The 25,167-nt window shown below is 34.7% G+C and overlaps 1 protein-coding gene across 7 annotated transcripts; it reads right to left on the reverse strand.

Moving 5' to 3' along the window:
• Positions 1 to 380: 380 nt before the first annotated feature.
• On the reverse strand, positions 381 to 25,164 carry LOC123714736 (DNA-binding protein Ewg). 7 transcript variants are annotated; one of them, XM_045669195.1, is made up of 14 exons: positions 25,033 to 25,164; positions 22,979 to 23,130; positions 22,671 to 22,824; positions 22,102 to 22,226; positions 18,931 to 19,104; positions 18,084 to 18,246; positions 17,332 to 17,444; positions 14,785 to 14,961; positions 14,426 to 14,548; positions 12,668 to 12,790; positions 12,124 to 12,262; positions 11,434 to 11,549; positions 3,167 to 3,304; positions 381 to 1,834 (listed from the first exon to the last, which is right to left on the reverse strand). In XM_045669195.1, exons 2-14 carry the CDS (start codon positions 23,063 to 23,065, stop codon positions 1,784 to 1,786), a joined length of 1,683 nt encoding a protein of 560 aa, XP_045525151.1. In that variant the 5' UTR covers positions 23,066 to 23,130; positions 25,033 to 25,164; the 3' UTR covers positions 381 to 1,783. The 7 variants fall into 7 exon arrangements, 6 of the variants coding, with proteins under 6 accessions (XP_045525151.1, XP_045525154.1, XP_045525155.1 ...); XM_045669198.1 differs by lacking the exon at positions 25,033 to 25,164 and adding an exon at positions 24,673 to 24,802 and having other exon boundaries at positions 18,084 to 18,222; XM_045669199.1 differs by lacking the exon at positions 25,033 to 25,164 and adding an exon at positions 24,673 to 24,802 and having other exon boundaries at positions 14,836 to 14,961.
• Between the last annotated feature and the right edge of the window lie 3 nt (positions 25,165 to 25,167).

Genomic DNA, 25,167 nt, shown 5'->3' on the forward strand with positions numbered 1-25,167 from the left:
TAAAAATTCATCATTCAAATAGAATTAGTATAAGTTACGATTTGTTCAAGCTATTACAGTACTGTAAAAAATATGTTTAACATGTATCTGTTTGTTACTGCTCTATATTGATTGTTGTGGCTACTACCTTAATACATCATCATGAATAAACATGCAGGACAAGTCAAATCTTTGCATTCTTTCTTATAAACAGATTAGGTTGTAAGGGCTTTGCTAGCTGAAAGTGGTCCTTAAACTTGCCTAAGGGTAGGTAGATCCCTATGGTATATAGTTTAGTAGTGGTGCACTACAAACTATCTTAAAATCACTTGATTGTGGAAGCATGTTCTATAAGAAACATCTTAAAAAAACAAATTACGTAAATATTTTATTAATTGCAATATACACGCATTCATACTATATTTACAGTTACAATTAATCATCACTTAACAACAAAATTGTGCTTTTCTTCATGTATATTTTAATAAATTAGTGAACACAAGGGAACAAATAAAATATAAAATTAAAAACAAAATAAATTAATCTTACACATATATACTCAATAATAAAGATTTGTACTTTCTATGATGACTACACCTTACAATCTATACTTGGCTAAGAATATATTAAGATTTATAAATTATTATTTAAACTTAACCTATTAATATATAGGCTTAAGTAATCAATATGGCCACTTGATAGTCGGCGTTATAGATTTCTAAATGTAACATCTATACATTTTAAACAGCAATAAATGGATTGTTTAACCCGGCAAGGTCTTTTTGGTTGGATTTCCACTGGATTGGACATGCGAGGAATAACTGACGTTTGTCATGTGACCATTTTTAAACGAATGGTTATAAAGACTGGAGTAAAAGATTAGTCTTTGTCAAACATAAAAATTCAACAAATGGTACTTAGGGCGAAAGTACTTAGATACTTCATGAACATCTAGTTAAGATTTTGGTGTATTGGTACGCACATACTAAAAAATATCCAATAAATAATGGCTTCAAATACTTGAGTATAGTAGAAACCCAACCATACTAAAATTAAATACAAATTAACTTTAATTCTCCTAAGAATGTATTTTACATTATGTTGTTTAGACTAGATTGTTTTACTATGACTCGATTCGACTAGAATACGTAAAAATAAGTTAAACTTAAAATAAAATTGCACCTAAATAAAGGAATGTAGGTAAAATAAAATACCGGAACAAATATTATTGCACAAAAACGAAAATAAATATTACGCTAGCTTGCTTGATCGTTGAGATCATGGACAATTCATATTATTAACTAATTATTCGGATTGTCTTAATTTTTAACGCCGATCCGACATTGTCGAATTCGTATATTTTTAATAGATTAATCTAGAAATTTTGAAGATCAATTTTTGTTTGATATTACGTAGTAAATTCTAAACATTTCTGAAAAACCAATCGTACTTACTCCGAGTCGTAGATCAAAAGGCCATTTGAGAGCTGTATTTAGACTCGACTCGTGACAACTACGACTGGTATTTCGTGTACCTAGACAAGTCACGGTCGATATTAATGAACTGTAATCACAGAAGATAGAAGTGCCGTAGTAAAGAGCGAATGTTACAAGAAATAATCGGGTTATAATAATAATTAAGCTATTTTCGAACTTTAACAATTTGTTTAAAAGTTATTCATACAAATGGTGCTTAAACCCTCTGGATCTTGTAACAATGGGCTGAATTAGTCCTCGTCAAGATCGTCCGGCATAGATGGCGCTTGTTGTGACGTGCGTTCAGGCTCCGCCACAAGACTTAATAGCTAGGAGTCAGCAGCCACAGCTTCGCGCTCTGTCTTTACTTGCTGTTGTTGCTGGCAAACAAATATTTCAACATAATACATTTAATTAATATAACAGTAGAGATAAAATGCGTTCGCGCGTAAGTATAAAGTTTCTATAAAGTATATTACGAAGGGTGAAAACAAAAGAAAACGCACTGTTAAAAGCCACTTAAGCCGCTACACCGGCGTACTAAGTAAGATTATACGTAGTTGGTCCCAAAGTTCTGTCATAAATGGAAATAATGATAAAAACAAAAGTACTGGTCAGTTTTTAATGAGTGAATATCAATTTATAGTACATTAATTAAGAAATAGAGCATTAAAAGCATAAAATTCTTCGAAATGACCTTTATTTAGACCATTAATTATTTTTAATACAGACCCTTAAGCGCCGCGGCCAATCCTCTATCACACCACAATATTTATGTCGATTTCAGTGACTGCTTTTTTTAAAGATGACTTCAAATTTTTATGGGGTCAGAGACCTGCCAAATTTTATTGTCCAAATGATTAAGGTCCGGACTGGAGGAAGGCCACTCCTCATGTCCACCTCCTTTTTGACGCTCAAACCATGCTTGAGTGGTCTTGGCCTTGTGTGCAGGTGCAGTCCTGCTGTAACACGAAGTGATGTCTTGCAAATAGCGTGCTGAGCAGGTCTTTGACAAGCCGATCCAAAACCGTCCCTTGGTACACTTTTGCACTAGTTTTGACCCCCCTTTTCGCAAAAATGAACCACGGTTGGCCTGTAATAGGACACTCCCAACCATACCATTACTGATGATGGATGATGTCCATGTTGCACCCTTGGAGCTTTATTTCCAGCTTCTTCAGAAGTTCGACGAGCATTTAGTAAGTGCCCACTCTTTTTTGTATGCTCCTAGACCAAGATTTTCATTTAAAACCTTTTTTACTGTTTTCCGATTTCTTGGTATCCGCGCCTTGATAGCTTTGATTTGTGGAGCGTGGCCGGCCAGTTCTTTTCTTGTCATCAACACTGGAGACTTCATTTTACCTATCAATAGTACGGTACACAAACCTAAGCGTTATATTCAAATGTTTGAGCAACTTGAAAATGGTACTCGGCAAGTGTTCACAGCGGTGCAACGCAATAACAGCTATTCAGTTTTCTTTCAATGTCCACTCGATCGTGAAAAATTACGGAAAGTGATTGTTTTTTGTTTTAAAATAATAGTCAAACATTCAAAAATAGAATGCAATATTTTTTTTTATAAAATCGAATTCGAAATTTAAAAATAATGTGCCAGTGACAGAACTTTGGGACCAACTACGTATAACAGGACTCTTCCTTTACAAAATCCCTAAACAACACAGAGCGTTTATCATAAAACATTAAATTTTTACCATTGCCTTGGTAAGCACAGTCGCGTCCTTTAAACTCAGTACTTGCAAGACTTGACCGCCTTCGCCACCTTGCAGCATCACTTGAGCCACACCCCCGCCCATTGAAATCGTTTCCAGACCTTCGCCGTTCTGATCCACCTGAATGAATAAGGTTTTAATTATTGTTATACACAATTTGAGTAGCAGAGCGAGAATGTAAATTCAGGGTAAATTTAAATTGGTTTAAATGGATTTTACTTATAACTTTGTTGCATTGTTTTTTATAAACAATATTTTATTAAATTGGTATAATTTAGTTAAACGAAAATAAAAAACCTATCAGCATTAAACTGAAAATTGCAAACGATATAAAACACATCTCGATGTGGATAATTTATTTTTAAGAGAGATTAAGTTAATTAGCCTTATCCCGCGCCATCGTTAGGGATCGAACCAGAATCCTCCAAATAAAGTCATGTACCTTAACGAAGCCTCAAAGATGAATTAAATTTAATTATTAAAATATATTCTGTAACAATAATAAATATGTTAAAATATATACGCTGCAATCTATTAAAAAAAATCATCGTAGATAATTGCAAAGATTTTACTTATTTCATGAATGATCAAGCGCAAATGAATATAATACAAATAACACAATACCGGGACAATAAACAAAATTTAAACGATGTATAGTTTTATAAATTTAAAATTATAAAATGTATTTCATATAGAAACACACACAGAAAAAAGCAAGATACACACCTTAGTACACAGTAGCATATACACTAGACGCACTTGCAGGCACTACTACACAAACAAATAAAACACGTAAAAGAATCACAGCGTTTATTAACACAAAATAATAAGAGCACTCGTAAAGAAAATTGTAACATGCATTTTTTCTCTTTTCTGTATCTAATCGCAAATACCTTGGTACTTGTCAAACCATATATTTCACGTAGAGTCTGTATTCTAAGGTCTAAGCGTCTTTTTCGTATTTCAAAAGACAAGCTGTACTCTTTTTATACGAGTACTCATTAAAAACTCAACATAAATTATAAACTCTCAATCTTAACAATTTAACAAACAGACGTTTAAAAAAATAAATCTATTCTTTCTGCATTAACGCTAAATAACTTTTTTTCACATTGCGTAAGACGAGAGTTCTAATTTATACAAAATAATAAATCTATTTAAAATTGTACTAAAATATTTTATTCATTCAAACGTCACAAACCACTACCTGGCAAAACAAACAGTAACACAAAAATGGCAATTCCAATAATAACTTTTCTTACCTTACACTTAACGCACAAAATATTGAATTATGCCAAGCAATAAATAATATTCAATAAAATTTGGAAAATTAAACTAAACTAAAAACAGCTTAAACATGCAAATTAATCTTAACATAATTAAAACTTAAAAACAATTTAAAATGCACTGGTACAATTGACAGAATTTCGAAAATATCCTACTAATTAATAAAAAAATATTAATATGAGCAGGCAAATAAGTAATTACGCAATGAGATCGCCACATATAATACAGTAAAACCAGTTTAAGACGCTTTCAAACCGACAAAAAGGTTCAAGGGCCCATATATATAAATAATTTATAAATATGTCGCAGCCAACTAGCTTAATAAGCCGTTAAATTAACAGCCTAGCCTTGTAACTGTGCCGTTTGACTAGTGGCCTGAAATATGTTCAGCCGTAGCATTTGTAATAACATTTAATAAACTGGCTGGCTAATGCTTTGGCCATTCGTACGATAGTGCCCATGTGGAAGAAAAAAAAGAATGAAACACCTGTAGGGGTATTTATATATATACTATATAGTTGTGTGCGTAGTTTTATAAGGACAATGTAACAACACAGAGGGACAGTCTGTACTTAGCGATTGACGCGTAAGCACGTCAAATAAAGATGTCAATCACAATCGCATTGTTTCCTTTGGAGCCATCCGGGTAGTCACCCGGAGGCAAACATACCCCGGCATCCCCCACATCTACATTGGTGACCCCGACTACACAAGCAACCTCGACGGCACAAGAAACCCAGACTTCGAAATTCAGACGATAGGATGGCATTGCCACAATCGCACGCGACGGCTACGCAAGAAATCGCAGCGGTGACGTCAGTCACCTCTCGGATTCCTGATTTCTGGACAGATCAGCCCCGTGTATGGTTTGTCAGGGCGGAATCCGTGCTGTTACCACAAAAGATGGGAGAGGATACTAAATTCAACATCGTGGTGTCGAAATTGGGAAAGGATGTGATACAACAAATCACAGACATCCTTTTCTCACCTCCCGAACAAGACAAATATGGAGCTCTTAAGAAGAAGCTGCTGGACATTTTTGAGGAATCAGAAACGAGGCAGCTGCAGAAGCTCATCAGCGAGATGGACTTGGGAGAACAGAAACCGTCTCAGTTGTTACGCAGGATGAAGGACCTGGCTCGGGAGAAGCTTCCGGACGATACTCTCCGTATTTTGTGGCAGACGCATTTACCGCAAGCAGTCCGTGCAGTTCTGGCAGTCACGGAAACCAAGAACCTGGATCAACTGGCCAACGTCGCAGACAAGGTAGCAGAATCCATCCAGCCACCTCAATTGGCGGAGGTCAAGACAAGTGGCGGTCTTCGGCAAGACCAGGACAACGACGTGCATGCGGCCATCGCGGAGCTGAGCCACAAGTTCGACCAGTTACTGAAGAGCCGTACATCATCTCGCCCGCCCTATAGAGGTAACAGCCGTGGGCAGCGACGGCGTTCGCAGTCCCGTGCGCCGAGTGATTGGGTATGTTTTTACCATTACCGTTTCAAAGACCGTGCTACCAAATGTGTGCCCCCTTGCGCTTTTAAGAAGGGAAACCCCTAGAGGTGCAGGTCACGGAGGCGGATGCCTGCACCATCGCCCCAGCACAACGCCTATGCATCTTGGACAGTAATAGTGGATATAATTTTTTAATAGATACCGGCGCAAACGTATCCGTCATTCCAGTAGATAAAAACAGTGCCAGATCAAAATGTAGTGATTTTAAGTTATATGCTGCTAATGGTACGGTTATTAATACTTTTGGTTCAAAAATGTTAGTTGTAAATTTTAAGTTAAGGAGGGCATTTCGTTGGAATTTTATTATAGCCGATGTGAAACAGGCAATTATTGGAGCTGATTTTTTAACACATTTTGGGTTATTGGTAGATTTAAAGTTCCGGAAATTAATAGATAAATTAACTAATTTTAATTCCTTGGCATCCATAGTTAACACTAGTTGCTCTAGTTTAAATACTATTAATAAAGATCACCCGTACCGTGATGTCATAAATAAGTTTCCTAACATTACTAAACCATGCAATTTTAACGATCCGCCGTCACATGACGTATATCACTATATAGAGACGACGGGTTCTCCTGTCCATTCCCGCGCTCGACAATTAGCACCCGACAAGTATAAAAAAGTTAAGGAGGAATTTCGAATAATGCAGGAGTTAGGGATTTGTAGGCCTTCTAAGAGTTGTTGGTCTAGTCCGTTACACGTAGTACCCAAGAAGAATGGGGAAATACGTCCTTGCGGCGACTTTAGACAATTAAATGCGATCACGAAGCCAGATAGGTATTCTTTACCGCGTATCCGTGATTTTACATATATTTTAGAAGGGAAGTCAATTATGTCCCGAATTGATGTAGTTCGAGCCTACCACGGAGTTCCTATATTTCCAGAGCATATTGAGAAAACAGCGATCACTACTCCTTTCGGGTTATTCGAGTTTCCTCGCATGACATTCGGGTTGCGTAATGCTGCACAAACATATCAACGTTTTATGAGTCATACAGTACTAAGTGGTTTAGATTTCTTATTTACGTATATAGACGATGTACTTATTGCTAGTTCGTCCGTTGAAGAACATAAAAAACATTTAGAGTTAGTGTTTGAGCGTTTCAATAAATACGGTATATCGATAAATTTAAGTAAATGTAGTTTTGGTCAGACAAAGTTAGAATTCTTAGGATACGAGGTGTCTCTGGATGGTATTAAGCCGTTAGAACATAAAATAGAAGCCATTAAAAATTTCCCGAAACCTAAAACGATAGAACAATTACGCCGATTTTTAGGTATGCTTAATTTTTATAGGGCGCATATTCCAAATGCAGTTACACAGCAAATAGTTTTAAATCGTTATTTGCATAACGCGAAGAAGCGTGATAAAACTAGTATAGTTTGGACACCTGAGGCTGACGAAGCATTCGAGCAGTGCAAACTTAGCTTGCAAAACGCAGCGATGTTAGCGCATCCGCGAACCGATATACCTATCTCTCTCGTCGTAGACGCATCAAATATCGCCATCGGAGGCGTTTTGCAACAGTATATTGACAACAGTTGGAAACCTTTAGGATACTTTTCTCAGAAATTGAGTGAGGCTCAGAGGAAATATTCTACTTTCGACAGAGAACTTTTAGCTATTTATTTATCTATTCGTTATTTTCAGGATGTCATAGAAGGAAGAGAGCTTATAGTATATACCGATCATAAGCCCTTAACTTACGCATTTAATAAAACTAAATGCGAGAAAGAGCTACCGAGGCGTGTTAGGCAGTTAGCGTATATTAGTGAGTTTACTACAGATATTCGTTTCGTTACTGGCAGTAATAATACTGTGGCAGATTCGCTGTCACGCATTGAGACTTTGTACTGTCCGAATGTTCTAGATTATGAAAAAATTGCCGAATCGCAATTAACCGACGAGTATGCAAGTGAACTGTGGTGCAATGATAATTTTAAAAAAGTATTTGTACCTACATGTAATAAAAGAATTTATTGTGATTTTTCGTCAAATGTAGCGAGGCCATATATACCTAGCGAGTTCAGACGAACAGTTTTTAATAGCATACACAATATTAGTCACCCGGGCATTCGAGCCACCCGGAAGTTAATAACGGAAAAGTTCTTTTGGCCAAAAATGAATTCTGACATCAATCTTTGGGCCAAAACGTGTATCAGTTGTCAGCGAGCTAAAGTAGACCGGCATTCGATGACCGGAGTGGGCAGGTTCCCGCATGCCGATCGTTTCGAGCATGTGCACATAGATTTAGTAGGTCCTTTGCCTATTACTGAAGACGGATTTAAATATTGTTTAACCTTGATAGACCGTTGTACGCGATGGCCCGAGGCTTTGCCATTGCGGGATATGAACGCGGAGACGGTTGCTAGAGCCTTATATGAAAACTGGATATGCCGTTATGGTTGTCCAATAAGGCTCACGAGCGATCAAGGTCGTCAGTTCGAAAGTTCGTTATTTAGGGAACTCATGAACTTATTAGGTATAAACAGAATCCGAACAACTAGTTACCACCCGCAGGCTAACGGAGCGGTGGAGCGCTGGCACAGGACATTGAAGGCAGCCCTAATGGCTCGATTGTCAAATAAGTCATGGGTCGAAGAGCTGCCTACAGTCTTATTAGGGTTACGAGCAGCTCAGCGGACCGACTCTGGCGTGTCAGCTGCTGAATTGACCTTCGGGCGTACTCTTAGATTACCAGGTGATTTTTACGATTCTTCTACGCAGGTAGGGTCTGCAGAGCCCCAACGATTAGTAGAGGGTATCCGAAAGCATATAAAATCGTTAAAATCCGTCCCGAAATCGCATAGTAATTCCCGTCCATATTTCGTGCATCCCGATTTAAAAGATGCAGAATTTGTATTTATCAGAGACGATTCGGTGCGCAAGCCGTTGAAACCGCCATACGATGGTCCATATCGAGTTATTAAGAGAGGTCCCAAAGTATTTGTCATACAATTTCCTAATCGTACAGCTAGTATATCTATAGATAGATTGAAGCCCGCTATGTGTTGCCGGAGTTAGAATCTCAGAAAAACATCGAACCGGCACCTCTAGTTCAAATGCCCGATGTTGAACCCAGCATAGAAGTCGAACCCAAGCCTGTTAAAAAGACGCGTTCGGGACGTGTTATTAAAAAGCCGGTACGATTCGCGAATTAAAGCTAAGCGCTCAGTTTTAGCTATGCTATGCCAAGCTAATTACAAAATGCTATGTTTAGATTAAGTATTTTTGCTTAAGTTATAGCTAGCGATGTAAGATATTGTTACGATACTGCACTGTAGCGTTTACTTTATGGATATACGTAAGTAGGTTAGTTTTTTGCAATGTGAGCACTGCAATTTAATATATAAGATTAAATTTATTCTTTATATTATTATAATAGGTATTCAATTCATTTGTTTGTCAAATTATATTAAAATAATGGGTAAAAATCAGAGCAAACAAGAAGAGAAAAGTATAGTTATAGCTCAAAATGGTGCTAACCAGGCTACTACGTTAGAAGAAAAAATCGAAAAATACGGCACATTTATAGCAGCAGTATTGGTGTTATTACTAGTAATTGGTGTTTACTTTCTATATAAGAAGATAAATAAGAGTTTAAAGAAGTTTACCATGAAGACTGTGTCGATGGCGATGCCGCCTACCGATAAGGCACAGGCAATGCAACCTACAGTGCAGTACGCGTGATTGCTCGAAGTTATTACTAGATTGTGTTGTAGAATTGTGTGTTATGAATTCTTGTATAACTGTGTATTTAAGAAACATTTTTTTTTTTTTGTAAAAGGGGGGAGTAGTTGTAGGGGTATTTATATATATACTATATAGTTGTGTGCGTAGTTTTATAAGGACAATGTAACAACACAGAGGGACAGTCTGTACTTAGCGATTGACGCGTAAGCACGTCAAATAAAGATGTCAATCACAATCGCATTGTTTCCTTTGGAGCCATCCGGGTAGTCACCCGGAGGCAAACATACCCCGGCATCCCCCACATCTACACACCTTACAAAAAATATTTCGTTAACAATTCAATTTTTGAGTCCATCATAGCTAAATTCAAATTATCTTTGAGAGTGGCATAAAGTGGAACTAAATTTAAATTAACAAGCAAAAGGCTAGACAATTAGCGAAACGTCATCGATCCATGTCATTTGCCTAGCTGGCTTAAAATCTTTCATGCCGCTAGTTAAACGGCGATGTTTAGCTAAAAGGCCAGGCTGTTAATTTAACGGCTTATTAAGCTAGTTAGCTGCGACATATACACATGTTCAATACAAGACCGTGCAGACCGACCGTGCTGCAGATTTTTTGTTACGCTTATGATAAATAAAAGTACCCATTTTGAGATTTTAATAGATAGTTGGTTAAATATATATACATATGAATATATGTTTTGCTTAGCAAAATATTTAGCAGTAAAGCGTTTTAAGCTGGTTTGACTCATAAACAAGCATACTATGAACAGCTAAAACATCAAGAGCACACAAACTCAGTATGAATCCAAAATATTTAAAAATATAGTTTGATATTAATGCAAGTCAAAACATATAGCCAAGTCTGAACTATATCAAAATTTGACATATTAATCTGACAAAATTGATATTATTATGTTAATTAGTTCAGAATTAGCACAATTATCTGTTGTTTTTTAAGAAACAGAATATTTTTGACAACACTAACAACTCGTATTGGACATCAAAATACCAATCGTTTTCGCAACGAATCGTAGATTTTATTATTAAATCAAACTATTTTCTCTATGATATATTGATTTTCAACTCGGGCTAATCTATTGTAATGGCACAATTGAAAATAAAATCTGTAAAATCTATTCGACTAGAAAAAAATCGGTAACTTTTTGGTAATTATAAAATACTGTTTAACCAACATTTAAGTTCACTCACTAATTTATAAACTAAATAACAAGCTCCACTAAAAGCACGTTTTTGGCATCTGTATGAATTGGCATAGCACTACCGTCAACTGGGTTTAGGAATCACGCCTGGGTTCTATATTCATAATATCGGTCGTAATTGCTACGACTTGTAGATTTTATCAAATATAGTTCCGACGTAGGAAAAGCTTAAAACTTTACCCATATAATAATAAAATAAAATCAATACAAGATGCATAACACACAATATGTTGAAATGGTTAAAATTTTAGCAAGTTAATACTACCCTCATACATTTAAACGGTTCATATATCCAATGTAATTAGAAGAAAAAATCTTTAAATTTTAGATTTTTTAACTGTTGAGACCATTAACCAAAATGTCAAAATGCATTTTTAAATCATCCGAAGAGATGTACATATTTAAACTACTTCTACTTTAATATAGGTATGCAAATCGACAGCGGGCGTGTACGTGTGTTCGTCGGGTGTAAGCGTGCGTATACGCGTATGCGTGCGTGAATGTTTGCGTGTGTTGTTTGTGACCTGAACAAGCGGTGCGACGCAGACGCCATCTTGCTGTTGCATTGAAGCAACCATTGATTGATAGACCGAGGCCGACACTGGCACTGTTATAACTCCCGACACTGATACCGGGTAACCTGCAAGGAGTAAAAATAAATTTTACATATTTACGCACATACAAATGAAATAAAGATGATCAATTTTCTAACTTTGTTAGTCAGACTTAGTTAGACATGATGAGTCATTTAAAAATATTTTTTAAAATGACTCATCATGTCGCTTGATTGGTCAACATCTTTTTGCCAATCATAACATCAACCAAATAAACTTGTATCTTGTCTAAAGCAATACTTAATTTATGTCAGTATTTAATAATTAAGCTAAGTCCCACCCAATACCGCCTTAAAGGATCTAATATTATAATGTGAAATCAAACAGAAATATATTTTTTTAAATATATGCCAATACCAGCCAATATTAGTATATAAACACGTTTTGGATTAAATTAATACTTTATATTATAATTCAGATAGTTGTAAACAGAACTAAATAATACTTGAAAGTATCTTTATTTGCTATTGAATATACATGTACCTGCATCCGACAAAAAATATACTCGAGAAATTATACAAAGGAAATATATTACAATAAAACAACAGATTTTGTAATAAAGAGTAAAATGTAATACATATGCACTGAATGCTATCCTACCATGTCCATCATCAGTGGTGAGGATAATCTGCGTGTCAGAATTCAGTCCAGCTTCATTGAGGTCTACAGAGACGCCTTCACCGTCCAAACCACTAACATTCACTCCGCTTACTACGGTACCACCATCTGTACTTTGAATCTGCAAAAAACATTAATTGTTTGTAATTGTGTTAAACAGATTATCCAGGAAGAATTATTGTGATTAAAACTTTAGGGCACAGCTACTCACATATAAGTAATATGTAATATGTTGCTATCATATTTTATTAATGAATTTTTATTTGTATATTCTAAAAATGGAGAATTCTTTTAAATTCGCGGATTTAAATTTATATTTTACAGTATTACAAAATTCGATTACAGCGTTTACACTATCTAATGCAAACATTGAATACAACAAAAAATGAAGATTTTTATATTCGTCATTTCATTTTTCGATATTATTTCGTAAATAATTTCACTGTGATTATATTAAGAGGCCATGTAATAAATGTACTACTACTATGCGAAAAATTACAAATTATTTATCAGTCACAATACTTACAACTTGCGCAGTAGTTCCATCAGGCAATGTGATGATTGGACTATTAGGGTCCACTTGTATCAACGAGACTGAACCATCTGGGTTTGTTATTGTTTGAAGAACTGCGGGCGCGTACTGAGACATCTAAATTTAAATATTAATACCTATTAATGTTATAATAGCAGTGTTGGCCTAGTGGCTTGAGTGTGGGCCCCTCGATCCTGAGGTCGTGGGTTCGAATCCCACCATAATGGACCTATATAAACAACACGCGCTCGTACGATAAATATAAGCATTGTAAGGAAACCGTTATGTGATAGACTTAAAAATCAAAGAAGGCTGAGCTTACTTATATCATGAAATAAATACTCACAAAGCAGATACAGAAATCTGAGCTTTAACCTAAAGCTGTTTTTTTATAACGACTATCGAAATAAAAACAATTGCGAGCCGTAGTACCCGTAGGACAATTTTCAAATGCTTAATCCTAACAGAAATTTTATCATATATTAACTCGTCATTTTTGGATATTTACATTCATTTATCGCGTCTTATGAATGAAACAATAATATGAAATCACGGATATTCACCTATTGACACACTAAAGCATACTGTACAATACTTTTAAATACTTCAATGTAGATTTGATTTGATCTAAGCATATGTGTTAAACTAAATAACATTATTATGTATTGATCTTTCACTATATTTTCAATGGTTGACTCGAATTTAAAACATAATTCAATACAAATTCTTCGGTACAAAGTCACCTCTAACTTTTGTATTATTTAGTTTTTATTCAATATTACGGAGCACATTAGTTTGGCCGAGTGCGTTTACTAGTGACTTTATTTAATATTGTATATTTTACATGTCATTTAAGTTCCGCGAAAGACCATCATCCTTCTCATCGCACTCGAACTCACAGCATACGTTTGTTTCACTAGTCAGTGGCTCCATTGAGACGAGAACACTACGCTTTCTAGAGCCAGCCCTGGATATCTTAATATTATAATTACCACGAGTAAAATAAAAACTATTCGTAAAAACTTAACGCAACATTTTCGTATTTATAAGTAAGAATGTATAATACGTAATTATCTAACGTTCGTTTGTCAGTAAAGCGTAACTAAGCCTACTACGCGTTAAAAGTGTATGGGAATACAAAATTTCACAAGTTAAAAAAAAATGTTTATTATGGAGCATGAGATTCAAGTATCACTTATTCCACGTCATTAAATTTTAAAAGGTAGACATCCCTACTCATCGGCAAAGTAGACAAAGGGTGTAGGTCGAGAGTAAAAGCCGGCGTAAAAAACTCTCGGTAATGTTTTAAAATAGCAAATTATCGTAAATTAATTAGAAATAGCCTGTCTAGCACTAGTCCCAGGCCCTTTTATTAACTAGATAATCGTAAACTTTATAGTAAGCCTATTTACACAGTTTTTCTTTAATACATTACTTAAATTTATTAAAAGGCAGAGGCAAAAGTGCCTCTAGGATATTAATAAATAAGAGTCTGCCTTTTCCCAAAAAAAATACTAACTTTAAATACGAAATTGGTTTAGTACGGGGAAATTGCAGCTGCGTTTGTTCCGAGTATTAACATATATATATGAACCTATTCTGTAAGCGCGTTTATGTACATTACCATTGATATATCGCGCCATCTATTGGTAAGTAGTCGAACTTTGATTTAAACAATATTTCAAATTTGGAATTTTTTGCGATAAATATACATCTTGTTAACATCATCACGTAATTAATCGAATCACATACATCGACATCGGCGAGTGTCATTTGATCAATGCAGACTTGCTGAGAAGTAAGCACTGCTTGCTGTGAACTGTGCTTGCCCGAACCACTCGAGTTGCAACTACCACTAGGCATACATTGTGACGACTATTAGTTTGAGTTTTATGTTGTAATAATACCAAATCCAGTTAGCAGCATTCCAATTTTGATGCAGAAGGGAAAATTTTGTAATAATTAGTAAATAAATAGGATTAGCAAGAAATTTCCACCCAATATTCAAGTTTTTGAAAAAAAATATTTAAAAAAACCAACACAATTTAGTCTTAATCAACTAAAAATTTAAAAGCTTTATCATATTATTAGAGTGGTCTGAAAATACTGACATTTGTAATTGTTGAGAATTCGGTTTGTGTGAGTTCGTATAATATACGTACGGATGGCGACAACGCTCTTGTATGCTTATCATCATCATCTTCAGTGAAGGCAGGTAAAAGATCTTCTCGCCCATGATACTTGTAGCAGTTTATCACTATCTGACGGAGCGCGTGTGTCCACGACATCTGTAAATTCACGTACAATTCTATACATTTATAAAGAAACAAATATTAAATAGCTAACATTTCAATTCTTCTTTCTTAGCAGTTAAACTTATGCCATAGAGAACTAATCGATAATACCTTCATTTCTACATAAAGAAATAATAAAAAATAACTGGAATTTGTGCGGATAAAATGCCATGTAACTAATTTTTTTGTTGTTAGTAACAGTAACAGTTTTATGGAATTATAGTTCGACAGTATCTTAATATAACATAATTGATACATAGTTTTGGAGTAGAAATGAAATTACGCGTATCAATTAAGAATTACATCGTGTCTTCGTTTACTAAAAAGCAAGATAAGTGGGCAGATACACCGCGGGAACGCATGTTGCCGTATAATATGGATAAAACATATGTCGTATCAATGGCATTAGTGTCAGTCGCCATTGTCATTATAATTTAATAGCATCACAGTCAAATTTGTTCAAACAGCAAAGTGGTTTATTTGATTTGTCAATGTTGCTAGGTCTACTAACTATTTAATAGTCTGTAGTAAAAGTAACTTCAGTCATTGTTATTGATGTCGTAGCAATGGCATTAGTGTCAGTTGCCATTGTCATTATAATCTAATAGCATCAAAGTCAAATTTGTTCAAACCGCAAAGTGGTTTATTTGATTTGTCAATGTTGCAAATCAAGCCATTTGATAGTCTGTAGTAAAAGTAACTTTAGTCATTGTTATTGATGTCGGAGCAATGTCATTAGTGTCAGTTGCCATTGTCATTATACTTTAATAGCATCAAGTCAAATTAGTTCAAAACCGCGAAGTGGTTTATTTGATTTGTCAATGTTGCAAATCAAGCTATTTGATAGTCTGTAGTAAAAGTAACTTTAGTCATTGTTATTGATGTCGGAGCAATGTCATTAGTGTCAGTTGCCATTGTCATTATAATTTAATAGCATCACAGTCAAATTTGTTCAAACAGCAAAGTGGTTTATTTGATTTGTCAATGTTGCTAGGTATACTAACTATTTAATAGTCTGTAGTAAAAGTAACTTCAGTCATTGTTATTGATGTCGTAGCAATGGCATTAGTGTCAGTTGCCATTGTCATTATAATCTAATAGCATTAAAGTCAAATTTGTTCAAACCGCAAAGTGGTTTATTTGATTTGTCAATGTTGCAAATCAAACTATTTGATAGTCTGTAGTAAAAGTAACTTTAGTCATTGTTATAGATGTCGGAGCAATGTCATTAGTGTCAGTTGCCATTGTCATTATAATCTAATAGCATCACAGTCAAATTTGTTCAAACAGCAAAGTGGTTTATTTGATTTGTCAATGTTGCTAGGTATACTAACTATTTAATAGTCTGTAGTAAAAGTAACTTCAGTCATTGTTGTTGATGTCGTAGCAATGGCATTAGTGTCAGTTGCCATTGTCATTATAATCTAATAGCATTAAAGTTAAATTTGTTCAAACCGCAAAGTGGTTTATTTGATTTGTCAATGTTGCAAATCAAGCCATTTGATAGTCTGTAGTAAAAGTAACTTTAGTCATTGTTATTGATGTCGGAGCAATGTCATTAGTGTCAGTTGCCATTGTCATTATAATCTAATAGCATCACAGTCAAATTTGTTCAAACAGCAAAGTGGTTTTTTTGATTTGTCAATGTTGCAAATCAAGCCATTTGATAGTCTGTAGTAAAAGTAACTTTAGTCATTGTTATTGATGTCGGAGCAATGTCATTAGTGTCAGTCGCCATTGTCATTATAATTTAATAGCATCAAGTCAAATTAGTTCAAAACCGCGAAGTGGTTTATTTGATTTTTCAATGTTGCAAATCAAGCTATTTGATAGTCTGTAGTAAAAGTAACTTTAGTCATTGTTATTGATGTCGGAGCAATGTCATTAGTGTCAGTTGCCATTGTCATTATAATCTAATAGCATCAAAGTCAAATTTGTTCAAACCGCAAAGTGGTTTATTTGATTTGTCAATGTTGCAAATCAAGCCATTTGATAGTCTGTAATAAAAGTAACTTTAGTCATTGTTATTGATGTCGGAGCAATGTCATTAGTGTCAGTTGCCATTGTCATTATAATTTAGTAGCACCTTACTCGATTTGTCAATATTGGTATAACGACGATATCAATAATGACTCCATAATCATTATTACTTAATTTTTAACATTTCAAACACAAAGTCAATAAATATTAAAGTAATTTCGATTGAGTTCAGCTCAGTTCGATAAAGCGGTGGGAACCAAGAAGAAGCCTTTATAAAGTAGACTCGAATATTGAAATTAGAACTTTTGGCAACTCATGTCAAATCCTAAAATAGTTTGGTAGTATTCGTTACATACATATCTAATAAATGTTTTATATATACACCTTTTGTTTCTCGTCCTCCGATCGTGCATCCATTCGTACGTTGGCCCAGGGCAGGTCCTTGGGCCACCAAGGCGGACGCGTCGATTCACGACCCCAGCCAGGCTTTCCGCGCACTGCATTTAAAAATAATTTTATTTAAATCATTATTTCTCATTCACCCATCTTAATATCAACGTATATTAAGTATTTCTTCTAAATAAGAATAAATGAATTAATTTGTAAGAACAATTTTGGCCTAATAGCTTAAACGTCGGAGTCTCATTTGACCTCGGCTGTGTACTGTGTGGGCTTTCTTTGGGCATACATTCAAACGGTAAAGGAAAACATCGTGAGGAAACCGGCTTGCCTTAGACCCAAAAAGTCGACGGCGTGCGTCAGGTACGGGACAGACTGTCAAATGATCATGAAACAGATACAGAAATCTGGCCCAGGCCTAAAAAGGTTGTAGCGACACAAATTTATTTTATTTACTTAATTGTGGTAAATAAGTTTATAAAGATAATCACAATGTTTAATTAAAAACAACAGTTTGCGCAACATCGGGACAGTTTTATGTTGTCAAAAAACAAAACAATAATCGTATTTTTGTCATTATGTACTTCACTTTATATTAAAAAATCGTATAATTCGTTCGTTAGTGAGAACATGTTTTAACAGCTGTTAAAAAAACTGTAAAAGTCACTGTTTGAAACTATCGAAACCTCGCACTGATATAGTAATTTTAACTCTTCATACTTATAAAGGTGACTCACCCATAGAGTACTTAAGCATGAGCGGAATGAAGGCGCGGAGCTGCGCCTGCGTCATTTTCTCGACGGGCGTGGGGATGCCGTCGATGATGAGAGGCGGCAGCTCGAAGAGCGAAGGGTCATCTTGTGGCGGCGGCGGCGCCTGCGGGCCCGAGCCCAGCCCGAACTGAAGAGTTATTTCGCCTCCAACACGCTTGTACAAAGCGTATACCATCCACAAACCCGCGCCCGATATAAATTATCCGGCTTTTCCCAGTTTCTTTTTTTCCCACTCCATATAAGAGTTAGGACTTGGGCGCGCTTTCGTGGATAGTATGTCCCGTATCCGCATCGTCATCAAAGCATTTACATTAACTTATTTTTTATAAATTTTGTAACATAATTTCTTACTTGGCTTAAATGTTTTTAGAAAGCAGAAGCATAACGATGCGGTTCAGAGTGTTAAATGGGAAATATCTCAGTTCAAAATAATTAACAAATTTTGGTGCAATTATTCTACTACTGTGCTTTCTCTTCATGAATGTTGAAGTTATCAAAATAAGAAGAAAAAAACTTCTAGTTTAACATTTCGTTATAGCTGGCATTAGTTCTTGATACATACATATATCTATTTTTTATCTTATTCTAGCAGTAAAGTATCCATTCTGGCCTGGATAAATTTTCGGTTTAAAGAGTTGTTCGTCAAAAAATAACTTACACATCATCGAAATTATTTCCAGTATTATTCAAAGTATTCCCGTGTAAAACCCGAATATGGAAGTGTGTATCACATCATTCTAGTACTTATTCGGAAGTCTCAATCCAGGAAGAGAATTTAGTAAATCTGAGATTCTGTATGTGTATGTAGTACCTGCTGTGCAAGCGCATTCTCCAACTCCTCCATGATCATGCAGCGTAAATTTCGCACCACATCTTCTAGCGGCTTCGCACCGAAAACTCGATACGATGTGTTGGGTTTGCCGGGGGTCGCTACCAGTACCACAGCTTGTTGACCAACGCGAGTTGCAAATTCTTCTATTGTTTGCTGTCGATAAAAATATCGCCATTTAATAATGTGATAACCCGTCGTACGTTAAATCGTTAAACGACAATCTATGCTGTCTCATACTCGCCGATATTATATATGGTATAGGAAAACATGGTGAAAAAACCTTAGAGCCAAAAATAGACGGCGGGTGTGAGAAGGCTGATCACCTACTTCGCATATTAGAAAATGATCACGAAACAAATACACAAATCTGCGGCCTAGACCTAAAGGTTTTAGCGCCACTATTATTTTAGTGATATCATAGATTAGTAATAATATATAGTGAAAAATTCAGCAACCCTAAATGTAAATATAAATCGTGCTGATAACTGTCGTATACACTAAAGTAACGAACAGTTTGTGCTAAGCATGTGACTTAGCATACCAATATCAAGGAATAAAGCGTTGGCTACATTGATTTATTCCCTTTTACAGAGGGTGTGTCAATCGAAAACAATAGCCACTGACCGTGACACAATAAATTAATTGGTTTAAAGTTAAACCCCTCGCAAGGGTATCGATTTAGTGTTAAAATATTCACCCCAAGTTCAAAAGTCGAAGTCTTTGTAGCTATTAACCGTGACGTTTATATTTTACATCACACTATAGTAAATGTATATGTCTCAGTAAAGTAGTTAAATCAGAGAGTTAATTGAGTCTATAGACAGTTAGTTAAAGATCGATATTCAATCAAGTCGCTAAAATTCCGTCAGACAAGTGAATGAACGAAACGTTTAACGAGTTTCCTAAACGTTCCTAGGCAACAAGACTAACCTAACCTAACCATTTACAATAAAGATAAAAACTGAATTTCCAAGCTCTCAGTTCTTCACGATCACACCGAAATAAGAAAAATAAATGAAATAATCATGGCGGAGTCTGGTTTTACATTGTTAATCAACACGCTGGCTTTCGGTCAGACAGATAGTTAAAACGTTTTCGACGCTGTTTTATTTAAATCAAAATGCTAGCGACTTGATTGAATATCGACATTTAATTAACTGTCTCATTTAACTGCTTTACTGCGACATATACATTTACGCGATTAGTTCGATCAATATTTAAACAATGGCAGATGTGAGAGTTCAATAGAAAAAAGTCCTTAGCTCGCAATATTGTATTGAATAAACAAAACAAACTGCTGGTTGGTACCATTATTTTTCGATGTCAGCTATATGTCGGCTATCGCGCCCTGATTTATAATTGTATATCCAATCGAATGTTTATAATACGCTTGCATATAATGCCAAACCTCGCTCGAAACCAAACAGCATTGTTTGGTTTCGAGTTAAATAATAATTTTCGCTTGCTAGACACTGAAAGGCAGATTACTTATCTTGAAATATGATCAATAAAACAACCTCTGCCCCATTTCCAATTAGGAAGAGGGTTATCGTACTACACAATACTTTATATTGGTACGTCGGGGCAAAAAAAGTGTGCCTTACATTGTCAAATAAACCAATATGAGATTTCCGACTCTATAAGCAGTTGTCTATATAAGTTATTCTCTATAATGGATTAATATGTACTAATTGGTGCAACATTTTTAAATGTCTAAATGATAGACTGGAGCGTATAAAGCATTCCAAAATGTATTCACATTGTTAACGATTAATTGAAATAAAAGGGCTTCATAATAATATAAATACAGCGACACGTTGTTAATAATTGCGTGTTTTAAAAGCGGCTTTGCTCGTCTCTAGACAGAAACCAAACAAATGTTATGTTAATTATATTAATAGTTGATGTCTTTAGCAATGTCTCTATAAAAAAAGGATCTTAAGGAACAAAAACTACTTTTTAAACAAGATGTCTGGCATTGATCGATCAGTCTCTTTTTCACTGTACGAAATGATTTCTACTGACCTATCCTTAGCCTTATTTCTACCTTAATATCAAATTTACGAGGCCATACTTTACTTTGCGCTCTGATACATGTAATTTGTTTTTTTTAATATTAAAATAATATTAAGTTCCTTAGCATAGGCAATCGTCGTTAAATCAAATGTGTATCAATTCCTATAAAGTTAACATTTTTCGTTTACAAAATAAAATGAAGAACCTTGAAGACCTCACTTAGTAAAAATAAATAAATGAAATCGTGTTGGTCCATCCAATTGAAATCTAATGAAATATTTCTTTAACAGATTCTCTCCACTCAATTTTACACATTTATTCCATAATCGTGTATTTCGCTAATAAATGATAGGTCAGGTTAACAGTTCACGACCCCTGGAAGGTTACTGACCCCAAGTTTGAACCACGTAATACACTCCCAATGATTACGAATGCATGTCTTTTATGCATGTGTTCTAAGTGTAGTCCAACTTCTTGGTTCTACACTAATATAATAAAGAGGAAACATTTGTTTGTTTGCATATAAATCTGCTATACCGAATTGAAAATTATTTCACCATCAGAATCCTTCACGGATAGTAATAATTCTGATGAACATAGACTATAGAATAATTAAACATGTTAAGGGTCTGTATGAAAACTTAGACAATGTAAACCCAAGGTAACTAATTAAAACTCCAAATCGCGTCCGCTGCGGAAACTATTGACAATAGAGCAATGTGATGTACTACAGTTATATAGAAGACATCAACATCTACAAAAACGTCCGTAATACGATATATACTATTAAATATTTTTAAAATAAATATCTAGTACGAAGCCGTGCATAATATTATACATAAAATAACTTTAAGTAATTTACCAAATGAAAATAGAATTTGCACAATGGTTGAGGCAGACATATTACATATATATAAATATGAAATTGGCATTTATTAACAGTTATCACCATAACTATTTTTAACTATCTTTTGCACGAACTAAAATGCACGTAACATTTGATTTCAGGCGAAATACATCACCAGAAAGATACAGCTCTCTAACTCGACTATATATTTCTATTGCTACACCTTACAAGTTTCTGCTTAAATTTTAGACATATTTAACATTTCACTGGTAATACAAAATACTCACTCTAAGTTTTCGTAGTAGACGGTTTTGATGTCGTTTCCTTACTGAGGGGTTGGTTTCAAACGAATGTGGTCGCTTGCGTTTCTTTGACGATGCTATAGCGGCTGCAGCAGCCATCCCCACGGGACCTAAGTTATAAATTAAATTAATTCATAAATGCTTATGAACAAATCTATAAACTAGGCCAAATGCAAATATTACAATAAAATGTTTTTGTACATTGTTTCAATAATACGAATATTTATGTTAAATCTATTTGCATTCTTTGAAAAAGGGTCGACATTTGGATAGGATTTTAATTTTAGTCTCCACATGAGAATTCAATTATTAAGGTTAAACCAAAATGTAGAATACAGTTTCGACACTTTAATGATTAGAGTTATTAAACCTATAGTTTTACAAATGATTCCTGGAAAGTGATAAGCAAGTGTATGTACACTTACTTATCACTTTCCAGGAATCATTACTTATTTTTAAGCGATTTGTATTAAGACTATTTTATTTCTCATTGTATATCAAAATTTTTGAAGCATGAACGATAAGTGAAGCCAAGGCCGTAATAACATACTGACCAGCGGCTGCAAGTTGCTTGGTGACTTCATCGCTCATAGCACTCTTGATGACATCTCCAGCATCTTCATATGCGGAGCCTGCTGGTGAGGATGCACATTCTTCGTCATCGTCAGATGCACCACTTAACCCACATCCATCTACTTGTGACATGTCCTGTTTTTTAAAAAATATTTTACACAAACTTGCTAGACAAAAATCCAATTGAGTTTTTGGATAAACAACAAAATCTCTTGATGCAAATTATTAGTAAATCAGGTGGATATCTACCCCAAACTCTAGTCTATACTATAGACAAAAAATTACAAACCTCTTCTCCGGTGTCCATGGACTCTGTGCTGACTAAGGAGTTCATGTTGGTGTCTGAGTCGTCGTCCTGCTTGTTATCCAGGACCATTTGGCACTGCTTGCTCAGTTTCAACAAGCAATTCTTCTAACTTTGGTAAAATTTTCTTTTAAGCACTAGAAGATAAGTATTTCTACTTTAACAGCTTGCCACCTGTTTTTGAGTAATATTCCTAACATATCACTGTAACAGTAACGCAAGAATAACATATTTACTAAGACATATTTTGATGCGCTAAAAGGTAGGCAGTATTATAAAAGGTGGTTTCAAAAATTATTAAGCTGGGTTGTAAGGAGTTTGATAGATGTGCTGTTTATGACCTCAGTATTGTATTTGTATGAGAATTATCATAAGATAATTAAGATCTCTTTGAAGAATCTTATTATTTAGATTTATATTTAACACACCTTAGTAATAGGAAATAGAGTATATTCTTATACTTTATTTTTATGCAAAAGTATTGCCATCCAGCCATCCCTTCCAATCTATACTATCATTATGCACCAATTTGGAAACTCTTTCCCTTTATACATTATAATTTAATTGCTATTATTTTACTTGAGGCTACATTTATTTACAAAATATAAATAAAATCAGCCTTGCAAAGTCCGAGCAGGTCATAATAAATATATATAATATTTAAAGAGCAAAATCATAAACTAATTATTTGACTATTAAAAATACAGAAAAGACATCACAAAAAATATGAAGGTAAGGCACTATGAATAAATTAATTTCTAAATGGAATAAATTATAGAAAATGCAAGGTTTTATTAGGCTGTGTATAATATATAATTGCAGCTGTGTATTTTATTTACCAATAGTAAAAGAAAATAATTTTAGTATATAAATTTTGATCAAGATATTCAAGCCAGGCATCATTAATACAGGTTGTTTTAAAACAGTTAGAATTGAACCCCTTTTTTATCACACTGGAGTGGACATTTTGATGAGGTGTTATCAATCTCAAAGTTGAATTGATTTGAAATTATGTCCTCAAAATAACAAAAAACACTTGTTTAAAACAATATGGATTGTTTATTTTATTATATTTAATAAAGCTTAAAGCAGAATTTGTGACCTTTTAAATTAGTAACCTATGGAAGTAGAACTAATTTTACCTACATAATTCTGTTATGTATAAATAAGTTTTGTTAAGTCCTTGGATTAAAGTAGAGTTAATGAATCAAAATAAATTAGATAAATATAGGGATTTATGTCAATGGCTTGTTAAACATAATTAGAGACAGAAGTCTATTGTATAAGCCACTTGACCAATAGGAAAAATCAATACTCGTTCAACCTATGCATTAAAGCTATAACTACAATTACTTCCATAAGTAATTCCTAGAAATCTTTTCGAAACAAAACAATTAACCCTATGCTTGTTTTTATGTTTAATAATAGCATGAAAAGAAATAGTAAACGTAGGCTTTAATAATTAAATAGCGGGGCATGGTGTCACTATGCACTCTCTTTCATGTTATTCTGTAAATGCATTTGCTTTTAATCAGTCGCGCCGGGTCAATATTGCACGCGAATGACACAAACTCTTTTGCGGCGGCGTAAAGGATAAACCCAAATGAATGGCCATCATGAAGGGGTAGCGCGTTCGAGCAGGCCCAGATAGAATAGAAAGACTACGACTGCGTACGCACCTGCGTGATTTGAAAGACATTTTATACTCTAATTTCAGGCTCCGGAAGACCACTGTGATGTAACTTCTTCAAAAAGGCACCTTTCAATACCTTAACTCTACACTGGACACCGAAAACACTTAATTCAGACAGAGCACAGGGATCGCCGAAAAACGCGAATCCTCCATTGATATCGATCGGTAAGTTCGATATGTGAACATTGTACACTTCATTACTAAACGACGCCATTTTGTACGAGCCTGCGCGGTAATTTTCTTTTCGGATGGAAAGGGAAATAGCCCCTCGCTTTGCGGGGGGTAGCATTTTCATGTATTTGTAACATATAGGTAGTTCTATTTATTCGTTATAGAATATACTCACCGTTTTAGGATGTGAATTTTCTCTAGAATGTTTATTTTAGTCAATTCAAAGAATGACAATGAGAAAAATTCAATTGGAAGTTTATTTTGGAAAACATTGCTTTGTGTCAACTAGTAGCGTAATCTATTGCTATTT

The sequence above is a fragment of the Pieris brassicae genome, chromosome 9, assembly GCF_905147105.1.
Source record: "Pieris brassicae chromosome 9, ilPieBrab1.1, whole genome shotgun sequence".
In the NCBI taxonomy this organism is placed as follows: Eukaryota; Metazoa; Arthropoda; class Insecta; order Lepidoptera; family Pieridae; genus Pieris; species Pieris brassicae.